Source organism: Hemiscyllium ocellatum, chromosome 45, assembly GCF_020745735.1.
Source record: "Hemiscyllium ocellatum isolate sHemOce1 chromosome 45, sHemOce1.pat.X.cur, whole genome shotgun sequence".
In the NCBI taxonomy this organism is placed as follows: Eukaryota; Metazoa; Chordata; class Chondrichthyes; order Orectolobiformes; family Hemiscylliidae; genus Hemiscyllium; species Hemiscyllium ocellatum.
The window spans coordinates 8032998-8045180 of record NC_083445.1 but is presented as its reverse complement, the minus strand read 5'-3'; the positions used below and the strand labels follow the sequence as shown (position 1 = coordinate 8045180).

The window sequence follows — 12183 nt, the reverse complement described above, 5'->3', positions numbered from 1 at the left end:
GTGAGTTTAATACCACTTCTGTCCTCCTTGCAGGTGGAGGAGGAAACTCATCTCAGAGTAGCTCCCCAGGTTCAAGTGTTCCAAATTCCCCGGCCACCCCACACCACATCCGGCCCAGCAGCCTTCATGGCTTGTCCCCGAAGCTCCAACGCCAGTACAGATCAGCGCGGTGCAAGTCAGCGGGGAACATCCCGCTGTCCCCTCTCGCTCACACTCCGTCGCCCACCCACCCGTCCCCACAGCACCCTTCCTTCCCACTGCCCGCCCACACGGTGGGCAGCTCCAACACCACGCAGACCTTCCACATCAAGTTACACTCGTCGCCCCCGGTGGTGCGACCGCGGCCCAAGAGCGCAGAGCCCCCCAGGTCCCCCCTCCTCAAGAGGGTGCAGTCGGCGGAGAAGCTGTCCATCCCGCTCTCGTCCGAGAAGAAACTCGCAATCCGCAAGCACAGCCTCGAGGCGTCCCACTCGGAATTTCGGAAGGAAGGCCTACACAGTGACACCAGTCTGCAGAGCCTGATGGAGTCGGAGGGAGAAGTCCTGGGATCAAAGAGTGAGAGCAGTGAAGTGGGGCCTTTCCGACAGATGGCTGTCAGGAAGCTGGGCAGGCAGGAGTCTCCGCTGATTGACAGAGACATCTTCTCCACAATCAGGCAAGAAAGAGGGGAAGGGCTTGACCCAGTGCAGGAACTAGAGGTTAAAATCAACGATCATGAGGAGATTCCAGTTGGAGGGGTCAACATTAATCATGATGGCGTAACAAGAACATGTTCCACAGTTAGCTCTCACAGCAGCTCCAGTGGGATTAAGGACGTGACCAAACATTTGGCTGAAAACCAGGGCATTAGCGGTTCTTCTTCATCGTCAGTGAAGGAATCAAATGGAAAGACTATTGCTTCAAAACCCCAGAATTCTGATCCATCTTCCAACACAGCAGCAGCCAAAAAATCTGATCAAAGCTTAGATAAGGACACACCATTTAGTACCACGAGAAGAAAGAATGGTACATCTCCATCCTCTGCTTCAACAACATGCCTGGACAAGAGTTCTGAATTATCACTGATCCCCAGACCTGATACTTTGCCAACGCCTTGCGAATCGAAAGTGTCTCCAGCACCAGTAGTGGCCAGCCTTAATGTCAATGTTACACAGCCAATCCAAATAAACTGTATCCTGGAACCTCCAGAGAAAAATCATCCCAAGGAACCCAAGAAGACGCGGTCCACTGATCCTGCGAAAAGGATACACCAAGGAGTGCAAACTGAACCATTAGGACCTGGCTCCCAGAACCAGGATGGTGCCTGCAAACTAATGCCAGACCACGGCACCGTGACATTGCCAAATCAGAGGGCAGAGCCAAAAGATGTATCTCCAGCAGCTGGTTCCCAGCCAGCCTCTGAGGAAAAGGGCAAAGCGCTGGAAATTCCTGCCAAGCTGGAGGCCACAAAGCCTGCGGGAAGCAGTGATGGAAAAGATGCCCACACGAAGAGCATGGCTTGTGAGACCAAAGATAACGTTGAAGAGCCATGCAAGATTGAGGAGAAGAAGGTCTACAGTCATGAGATTTTGCCTCAGGAAAGCCTCCTGCAACCAGCCAAAAGACCCGACGCCGGAGATAGAAGTGCCCCAGTTAACTGTTACAAAGGAGCATGTGAGGCACCTTTAGAGAGTAAAGGGACCCCGGAGACTAAAATAAAGAAGCCACCCGCCCCTATACCATGCGGGGCTGGGCCAGGATCCCCAGCAGTGGTGTCGTCATGCTCAGACAAACCGGGTTTTGTCAACCATTTAGCCTCTGTGGCAAAGAGTGTACTTGGACCTGTGAAAATGGCCATCCCTGTGGTGCCAGCTGCGGCAGCAGAAAGACGGAAGGCAGGGGACAACGCAAAGACACTTGCTGACCAACAAGGCAGCTCCACAGCCCTGTTAGTACCAGTCACTAAGCCAGTATCCATGGCAACCTCACAAGACATAGGCAGTGTGGCTGTTCATGAAAAGAAAGAGATGAGCCGTCAGACACTTTAGCAGGGGCTCGGAGTTGCAAGACCTGCAAATGAAACGGCAAGCGAAGCGAATTAGAAATCAGACTGTTCGGGATGCAAGAATCAAACCATGCAACTGAGGAAAACAAAATACTAAAAACCTCAGATTCTGATTGCCAAGGTGCTTGTTAAGTTGCAAACAAAATTACAGAGGTTTAAATATTTCAAAAGAATGTGAAAAATTTAAAAATGATAGTGTTTCGGCATCATGTGATTGCATGTTTATGTATAAAATATACTGGCTAAGTGCATTACATGCTTAAACTGCTTCTACATGTGGTCATGTCACATAGTTAAATATTCTGAAGTGCTCTTGTAAAAAAAAAGGTTAGTAAATTATTGAAGTTATGTAAGTTGGCTGCAGATTAGCATTAACCCTTACCAACACCTTGCAATCTTAGAAAATATTCTGAATTATTTCAGAATCGGCGCTGCACGTGTTATGACAGGGACTCATGCATCTGTTATTGGCTGTAGTGTAGGAGAGTTAATGTGCTTTAAACAGTTCTTGCCCTCCATTCCAACATGGAATGTTTTGTGTTCATACACTATAGCTGTACTATGGCCTGGTTTTGAGGCTATTTTTGTTGCCTGACTTGTTGACTGTTCAAAACTAGAGGCATTGATTCCGATTATTATTCCAATCAGATGAAGAGGGCTCCGCAATATGTAGCAAACAGTCCCTTTAGCAAAAGTGTGATGGGTGTTTCCTTTGTCCAGGCATAGGCTTTTTGTGAAATTACACTCTGCATTTCGGATGCAAAGAGATAGTTATTTGTAGCAACTCCCAGAGCTATCAGACTTTCAGATCCTGAATGAAATTGTTGCACTTTGGCCCAATCTCTCAGTTGACCTGCCAGTACCATGTTCTCTTTAGCTAGCTCAGACTGGTGACAACTGGCCTTCATCTTCCAAGTATTCAGTTTGCCAAGAATCTGCATGGCACCAGCTCTTGATGTCAGTGTAAAGATGGAGGAAGGTCAGGTGCAGTTTACCACATTAGTTCTCGAAGCATGGAACTGCTATTCAGCTGCCATCTTGTTGTTTGTTAGGTTTGAAGGGTTTCTGATGGTATTACGGGTTAGTGTCCTGTGGTATGAGCTTCATTGCCTGGTGGTGCAGTGCAATCTACCTTCCATTATGTCACTTTGAAATGTTATCAGGAGAACAGCCATTCAAACAGACCACATCAAACTGGTCCAGTCAGATGTAGCGGGAATGATACTAGGCCTGGGGTGCGAGACCAATCCTCAGTCTTTCTAAGCACCTTCTTGGTTACATCTCACTGATGAATTGCTCTTTACAATGTATTCCTGTCACTGGACCGAACATTGAGCTAACTTTGTATATAAATGTTGGTGTGATAGAATGGCTGCAAACCTCAATGAAATGTTAATGTGCACCTGAGTTGCACTGTAACAGCAGCCAATACAAGTAGCAAAAGGTTGAATTGTTATAGTCAAATTCTACTGTGCCTTTTGATGAGTTGCAGCCAATTGCTACATTTTTTAAAAAAAAACGTTCAATAGTATTTCAAAAGAGAATTGGATAAATACTTGAAGGGAGAAGCTTACAGAGAAAGTGACTGGGACGAAGTGAGCCCAACATGGGCATTGTGGGGCAAATGGCCTCCTTTTGCACTGAGAGATTCCAGTTGGCTAACAGACTGGCTGATGCCCATGACGATGTTGTTTCTAATTGTGACTCAGCTGAAATGTTAGAAGTCCATCCATTGGAAGTCTGGATGCCGAAATGTCCCAGACCAGAAGAACTTTGAGTCAGTGTGAAGCTAGGGAGAGTAGGCTTCCAATTGACTATAAATGACAAACTTGTAGACAAGGCATGCTTTCTTGTCAAGGTTTGATTACGCACTGTGGATAACTGAGGCTGGTACTTTGGGGAATACCCAGCCATCCTGTGTCACTGCCTCTGGGCTAGAGGTGTGTACTGACATGTCTGAACAGATTTGCCAATTTTTTTAATAGAATCCCTACAGTGTGCAAATAGACCCTTCGGCCCAATAAGTCCACACCCTCCCTCCGAAGAGTATCCCACCCAATCATTCCCCATTACTCTGCATTTATCCCTAATGCACCTAACCTACACATCCCTGAACACTATGGGCAATTTAACTAACTTGCACATCTTTGGAATGTGGAAGGAAACCCACGCAGACACAGGGAGAATGTGCAAACTTCACACAGACAGTTGCCTGAGGCTGGAATCGAACCCCAGTCCCTGACGCTGTGAGGCAACCGTGCTAACCACTGAGCCACCGAGCTGTCCATACCATGCCAGCCTGTGTTGTTCAGTTTCAAATAACTGCGCCTATCTCAGTAATTCCTCAACTGTCAATGATTTCACCCAGTTTGTTTCCACATTCGCAGTATACACACAATATGTTAGGAATCATTCTGCAGACTACTTCACAGGTCTGCAGTAAATCATGGACAACATCTTTGCTTTTTCTGCCATCCCCATGGGCTTGTCATGTTTTCAAAGGAAGTATTTCCTCTGTTAAGGTATCACTCCCATTCCGCTTTCCTGTCTGCCCCCCACCCCCCTCTCTGTCTCTCTCCCCACTGCACACGGCTTCAGGACAGTGTTTTGCTCCGAAGGCGCTTTGTGAATCCCTTGGGTGAGAGTGGCTGAGTTTGACACCTACCAATGATTTGGTAACTCTCCCTGTGCAGAACTGGCCAGCCTCCTGCCAGCAGTTAGCCCAGAACAAAAAGGACAAGGGATAGAATTTTTAGCCCCCACCAGCAGAGGCCTGTAACGAAGGTGAGAAACATGAAATTCTGTGCCACCAATGTTGGTGTGTCAAACCCCTGGTTCCAACCCACTACAGATACTTTTTTCCAAATCATAGAGTCATAGAGATGTATAGCATGGAAGTGTGTGTGTGTGTGTGTGTGTGTGTGTGTGTGTGTACGCACGCGCGTGCGGGGTCAGAAAGGGATGAGATAGCGAATTGATCCAATTAAAAGCCGATGATTGGAATGTTGTGTCTGAGGGTGAGGAGGGAGGGGGTAAGGTGTGTGCAAGGGTGAGGTGGACGTGTGTGTGAGGGTGGTGGGTAGGTGGGGAGAGGTCTGTGTGAGGGTGGGGATGAGGTGTGTGAAGGTGAGGGAAAGATTTATGAGGGTATGGGGAATGTGTGTACGTGTGTGTGTGTGTGTGTGTGTGAGGGTGGGGGAGACGTATGTGTGAGGGTGGGGGGAATTTGTGTGAGTGTGTAGGTGGGAGAAAGGTCTGTATGTGAGGGTGGGGCATAGATGTGTGTGAGAGAGTGGGGGAGAGGTGTGTGTATGAGAGGGGAGGGTGTACGTGTGTGAGTGGTGTGTGTGTGAGGATGGGGGAAAGATAGGAGGGTAGGATGTGTGTGAGGGTGGGGGAGAGGTGTATGAGGGTGGTGTGTGTGTGAGGGTGGGGGAGAGGTGTATGAGGGTGGTGTGTGTGTGAGGGTGGGGGAGAGGTGTGTGAGAGTGACGTGTGTATGTGAGGGTGAGGGAGAGGTGTGTGAAGCTGGTGTGTGTGTGTGGATGGGGGAGAGATTGAGGTTAGGGTGTGTGTGTGTGTGAAGGTGGAAAAGAGGTGTGTGAAGGTGGGGTGTTTGTGTGAGGGTAGGAGAGAGGTGCGTGGGGGATGGGGTAGGTGATAGAGGCCCTCTGACAGCAGACCACAATAGCAGGGTAGGGTAATGTCCATCAAGGGCTATCTCTGCGTGCCTGGATATGTGCCATTCTGTAGAAGGGCTGCCTCCTCCTGCTGCAAAGACCGTTTTAACTTTGGGTTTGAATTGCTTCCTCCTTCACTTACCCGACACCATGATCCTGTGGCTTCTCTCAAACCAGAGGCGCTACTGGCCCTCCCTAGTTGTGAGATTCCACCTGCTGTCCTTCGTTGGATGCTGAGCCTAATGTCTGGGTCTCAACTGAGCACTTGAGCATGGCAGCTCAGGGTCTCAGGAGATCACAGAGAAAGTCCCACCCAAAATCTTCCAAGATCGATGGTGCACATCTCATCAAGCTGTGGTGGATGTCATTTAAATTTTTCTCTTCTGAGCCATCTATTTTTCAAAGAGCTTTCATCCATCTTGTCATGGGTGGCCTCATTAGTAAGGCCAGAATTTATTGTCCATCCCCAGTTGTCCTGGAGACAGTGGTGTGATGCGCCACCTTCTTGAACCACTGCAGTCCATGTGGCTTGACTATTGATCTGAGAGGAGCTCTCTTGCTCCCTCCGGCTTTAGGATGAGGTACCTACCACATGCAGCACCCATTTTCAGTCCTACAGGTTTGCTGACGCACAGAACATTTCCATTCTATTTGATGTTCAACGTTAATGGAAATTGGTAAACAATCCCTGTCTTGTGTATTTGTGCCACATCCTGAACTTGAATGTGCCTGCAATGGTTTTGGATGTGTGGGTTTGTGCATTAATCATGAAAATGATGTTCTCGGTTCCCGTTAAATACTTGCATCCAGTTTGCACTGAGAATCCCTTCCTGAAGCTGTGTGGTATCAGCCACTGCAACATGTGCCATTGTTGCCTATGGTTTCAGCCCAGTCTCTTCACTACCCGAAAGGCTCATCGGTATTGTGTAAATTTTCACGCTTCTATGCAAAGCTGAACATTGCTGTGTGATGCTAAGGTGTGATTTTTCCTTTTCTTCTTCCTCCTCCTCCTTCTCGTGTGTTATTTTATAAAGTGATAATAAATATGGATCAAAAACAGAATGTTTTCTGTAATGACGTTCCTGGATGTATGTGCAACATATCTGCACTGGTTAACTGTGATGCTGTAGGCTTGCAAAAGGTCCCTTTTTATTTTAAAGAAATGAAAGCTGTTATTGAAAATATACTTAAGTGCGGTGTCCACCAATTCAGTTGAAGTCCAGTTCTGTATGTTCTGAAGAATGGATGTGAAGATAATTATTAATACACAGAGTTTAAAGCATTTTTGATGGCAATAAGGTATCAAATCATTAACCACTGAGCTGCTGCTGTCATCTACCTGTTCATCACACTATCTGTAACAGGCACTGAATAACTTGAATATTAAACAGGCAGGTTTGTTCATTTTTCAACAATTAAATGGTTCTTTTTTTTAAAAAAAGTTTCAATTAGATATTTTCCACCAAATTGGCACTTTGTTCTCCTCAAGCCTAGTGCTCTCAAGGTGGTATCCACTGTATGCTACCAGTGATTTAAAAAGTTAAAAACAATGACTGCAGATGCTGGAAACCAGATTCTGGATTAGTGGTGCTGGAAGAGCACAGCAGTTCAGGCAGCATTCGAGGAGCAGGAAAATCGCTCCTCGGATGCTGCCTGAACTGCTGTGCTCTTCCAGCACCACTAATCCAGAAAGTGATTTCAAAAAACAGGCTTCATTCAGAACAGACTGCTCCATCTAGAGAGCATGAGATCGTTCGGATTTTCTTTTGTTTTGTTAAGCATTGTTCACACACACCTTTAATTCAGCAACACCTTTAATTAGACTCCTCACAACAATTGTAATGGGTATGGCAATCAAAGCACTTTCTTTGAGCGAAGGGGAGTTTAAACACAGGGGCTAACATTTCAAAAACCGAAAGAACTGCTGGAGATCAGAAACAAAAACAGAAGTTGTTGGAAAAGCTGAACAGGTTAGATTAGATTAGATTAGACTTACAGTGTGGAAACAGGCCCTTCGGCCCAACAAGTCCACACCGACTCGCCGAAGTGCAACCCACCCATACCCCTACATTTACCCCTTACCTAACACTACGGGCAATTTAGCTTGGCCAATTCACCTGACCCGCACATCTTTGGACTGTGGGAGGAAACCGGAGCACCCGGAGGAAACCCACGCAGACACAGGGAGAACGTGCAAACTCCACACAGTCTGGCAGCGTCTGTGAAGGGGTAACATTTTGATCAGGATCTGTCTCAACGGACAGGAACAAACAGTAGAGCATAATACTCCAGTTACAACAATGTGTATTCAAGTCTCACTAAGGAACCCTTAACAAAAAGGCTGGAGTGAGTTAAGAGTGGTTAGATTTTATAGTCCCACTGATTTCTTTGTGTCCATATGTGATTTTTCACCAACATTTGCAAATGGATGAAAACTTGGCTTCTAGTGATCAATTAAGATTTCTCAGAAGTTGAGGTGACTGTTCAGATTATGGAGCAGGGCTTTAATTGAGCAGAATGACCTTTAGAATCAGATGCAAGTTCCTCAACTGAGTCACACTGGTCACAGGGCACATATTGTACCTGTGACTGATGATGGCGGGTTCTGAAGTGACGGTAGTTTGTGGCTCTGCCCGTGGGAATTGCATGTCAGTTCTTGCCAACTAGACATGTGTTAGTCAAGTAAGCGCTGGCAAAGATGAGGAAGACGAGGGTTAGTGACACAGCACAGCAGAGAATGCGCACATGAAGAAAGTTTTTAAAAATGATCAGATCAGCTTCTGAAAATGACACGAGCCAGAGCGATACGAGACAAAGGGGATAGATACTGAACAAAAACAAAGTAGCAAAAACTGAATTGTGTGATAGAGAAGTGAGGGAAGGGACACCAACATGAAAGCTGCAGAAATCAATAAGTCATGTCACAAATTTAATTTTCTTCTGTCTGCAGCAGAAACTATACACTTTATTTTCATTTTGGGACCTGTGTAATTCTTCAGAAGAAGAGGTTCATATATTCCAAATTTTCTGGAGAGGTGGGAGTGGTAATATCACTAACTAGTAATCAGGAGTTCAAGGTGAATATTCAGTATATGGGACATGGTGAAATCTAAACTCATTAAAGATCTCTCATTAAAGATCTGGAATCAAAAGCTAGTCTTATCATATCCATGTAACCATTGTCATTGGACTCAATGGGATGAAGAGTGACAAATGGAGTTTAATTTGGATAAAAGTGAGATATTGCATTTTGGTAAAACAAACAAAGACAAGACTCACACAGTTAAAAGTAGGGCCTTGGGTAGTGTTGCAGAACAGAGAGACCTAGAGGTTCAGGTACATGGTTCTTTGAAGTTTGTATCACATACAGATAGGATGGTTAAGAAGGAGCTTAGCACACTTGCCTTCATTGCTCAGTCCTTTGAGTACAGGAGTTGGGAGATCATTTTGAGGTTTTACAGGATGTTGATGAGGCCTCTTCTGGAGTACTGTGTTTGACCTAGTCTCCTTTTATAAGAAGGATGTTATGAAGCTGGAGAGGGTTCAGAAGAGATTCACCAGGATGTTGCTGGGAATGGAGGGTTTGATTTATCAGGAGAGGCTGGATAGGCTGGGATGTTTTCACAGGAGCACAGGAGGTTGAGAGGTGACCACATTGACGTTTATAAAATAATGAGGGGTATAGATAAGGTGAGTGGCAGGTGTCTTTTCCCTCGGGTGGGGGATTTCAAGACTAAGGGCATATTTTTTAGGTGAGAGAAGAAAGATTTAAAAAAGACGTGAGGGACAATTTCTTTGCACTGTTTGCGTGTGGGATGAACTTCCAGAGTAAGTGGTGGACGCAGATACATTACAACGTTTAAAAGATATTAGGCTAAGTACATGAATAAGAAATGTTTGGAGGGATATGGGCCAAGTGCAAACAGGTGGGACTCATTTAGTTTGGGATTATGGTCAGCATGGACTGGTTGGACCGAAGGGTCTGTGCTGTATGACTCTATAATTGTTTTAAAAACCTACCTGGTTCACTACCATCTCTTTAGTGAAGGAAACCTGCTGTACTAGCTTGGTCTGGCCGGCATGTAACTCCAGAGCACAGCAATGTGATTATCTCTTGCTTCAGAAATAGTTTGCCAAGCCAGTTGGTACAAGGGTAATGATAGGGAGATAATAAATTCTGGCCTAGCCAGCAATGCCCAAATTGCATGAACAAATTAAAAAAAGAGGGACGAGTTTGAGGCTGAAATGCCAACTTATATTTCTATGTCTATCTTAATGTGAAAGCATTACTCTTAGATTTCTTGACCGCTTCAACTGTGTCATATCCTTTTACCCAGTTTCCTATTCTTTTGTACCTAATTTAATCTAATTACAAGAGGCAGGTTTTTCAATTAAATGTAGACAGACATGTTTAGCAGATCGATCAGCATCTTACAGGGATCGATAGAATAATTGGCTGCTGCATTTCTCATGACCACAGTGACTGACACTTCTGACGTACTTCCTTAGCTGTGATGCCCTTGGAGATGTTCAGTGGTTGTAAAAGGCTATAGAAAGGAAAGCCTTCCTTTTCATGTTTCAGTGGAAACCTTCCTCACGACATTGGCTCTGAAGTATTGAAAGCAGGTAACTCTGAGGGGATTATACGAAAACAAAATGGTGAAGCAAAGATAAATCAGAAATACTATGAGGCCGAATCGTTTGTGCACAGTGCTCACAAATGTGTGCGATGAACAATAATGCAGTTTGTTGAAATAATTAAACTCATCTGCCTTTGTGTGCTGAAGGGACAATGGGGAGAGGACGTCTTATCTAGTAGCTTGCAAGGAGTTGTTCCTACTTCAATCCAAGCGCGTGAGCAGGAGCACTACTCTATTTGTGGCTGTCCAATATCTTTATTGATATAAAAAGACAGGAGATCACTTAAATATAGAAAGCGACTGTGCACAAAGTGATTGAACAGACCATCCCGTTTTATGTAAAATTTACACCATCCTTAGCTGTGCTGTTTCTTGAAATTTGTGTCCATTGAAGTTCAGAAAAATGAGAAGTACTTTGATTGAAATACAAGGAAATTGATGGTGACAGGATGCTGAGACATTGCTTCCCATTGATGGGGAGTCTAGAAGCTGGGGACACAACACACAACATATAAGTGAAACCACGTTCCCAAATGATGCACAACCCCTGGTGTCTGAATTGCTTCCTACATCCCTTTGCGTACAAGGTGGATCTCTGTGAACAGTAACATTAGGCCCTGAAGCCCAAAAGCATGCCTTGCTTGCTTGTTGATGTTGCCATTGTAAAGTTAAATTAGGACGCTCACCTTTAAACTAAACACAAGAATCACTTCTTCACACACAGAATTGAGCAGAGCAGCAGAGATTAAAAGGCATTTGGATAGGGTGACAGCGGATGTGGATATTTTTCTTCTTAGAGAAAATAGCATTGTCTCAAATGGCATTCCTCATTTCCATTATCTTATCTTGTAATTGCAGATGCTTCTTGACATTTACCTCCCCTTTGTAATTCCTTAGAAACTGATGAATAGGTGTAGCTATGCAATCCTATTCCATTAAATCCTGGCTGTTCTATATCTTAACCCCATCTACCCCCTTTGTTCTGTAAACCCTCAATATCCTTATGGCTAAAATGAATTAAAATGCCGTAGGTGGTCAAAATTTAGGTGATTAGATTAAGCAGGTTTGAAAATTTAAACAACCTCTGTAAATGTCAACTGATCCATTATTCAACACAGTATATTCTATACAAAATGCTAAAGATTAATCTTTAATCGATATCCTATTATGTTACACTACTGCTTCCTAAAATTGATATTCATCTGCAGAATTTTTTTCCCCAGAATAGTTGTAAACTGATGCCTTCAGACATCCCTGTGATGTAAGCAATTTGTACCTTGTTCCAGTCTTTTTTTTGCACCTGATTTGCATGTTTTTGCAACATCTCCTAGTTACAGTGAGGTGTGAATGTCTGCTTCATATCCAATTTGACATGCAGTGTTCTTCTTGCTGAATGAAGGTGTCACTTGAGGTCTTTTGCTGTTGCCACGCAAATAATTTGCGATTGGCCTCACCCATTATTTTTGTGATTGCAAAGAGTGATCGTCAAATGCTATTCATTTGAGTTTTTGGTCAGAGAATGGTGTAAAACGGAACATTAACATTTCTGTTCCTGGGGGTGGTTAGCTCGGTTGGCTGGATGACTGGTTTGCCATGCAGAGAGATGCTAGCAGCTTGGGTTCAATTCCCACACTGGCTGAGGTGACCACAAAGGATTCTCCTTTCCACTTGCATGAGTTATGATAACCATCAGGTTAAGCTCACCACCGGTCATCCACCTCTCTAATGAGAGAGCAGCCCTAAACTAGAAGGAGATGGCAACTTTACCTTTTCTTGTTTGTAATCCAAGCAACAACATCCATCATATTTATCTGCATTA

The 12183-nt window shown here is 44.7% G+C and overlaps 1 protein-coding gene across 1 annotated transcript in view; it reads left to right on the top strand.

Moving 5' to 3' along the window:
• The window catches only part of LOC132835858 (microtubule-associated serine/threonine-protein kinase 1-like), a 107884-nt gene extending 105857 nt beyond the window's left edge, over positions 1 to 2027 (top strand). Inside the window, exon 27 of the mRNA XM_060854953.1 lies at positions 43 to 2027. Within this exon, the coding sequence (XP_060710936.1) occupies positions 43 to 2027 (1985 nt within the window). The remainder of the gene's footprint in view (positions 1 to 42) is intronic.
• Positions 2028 to 12183: the final 10156 nt, after the last annotated feature.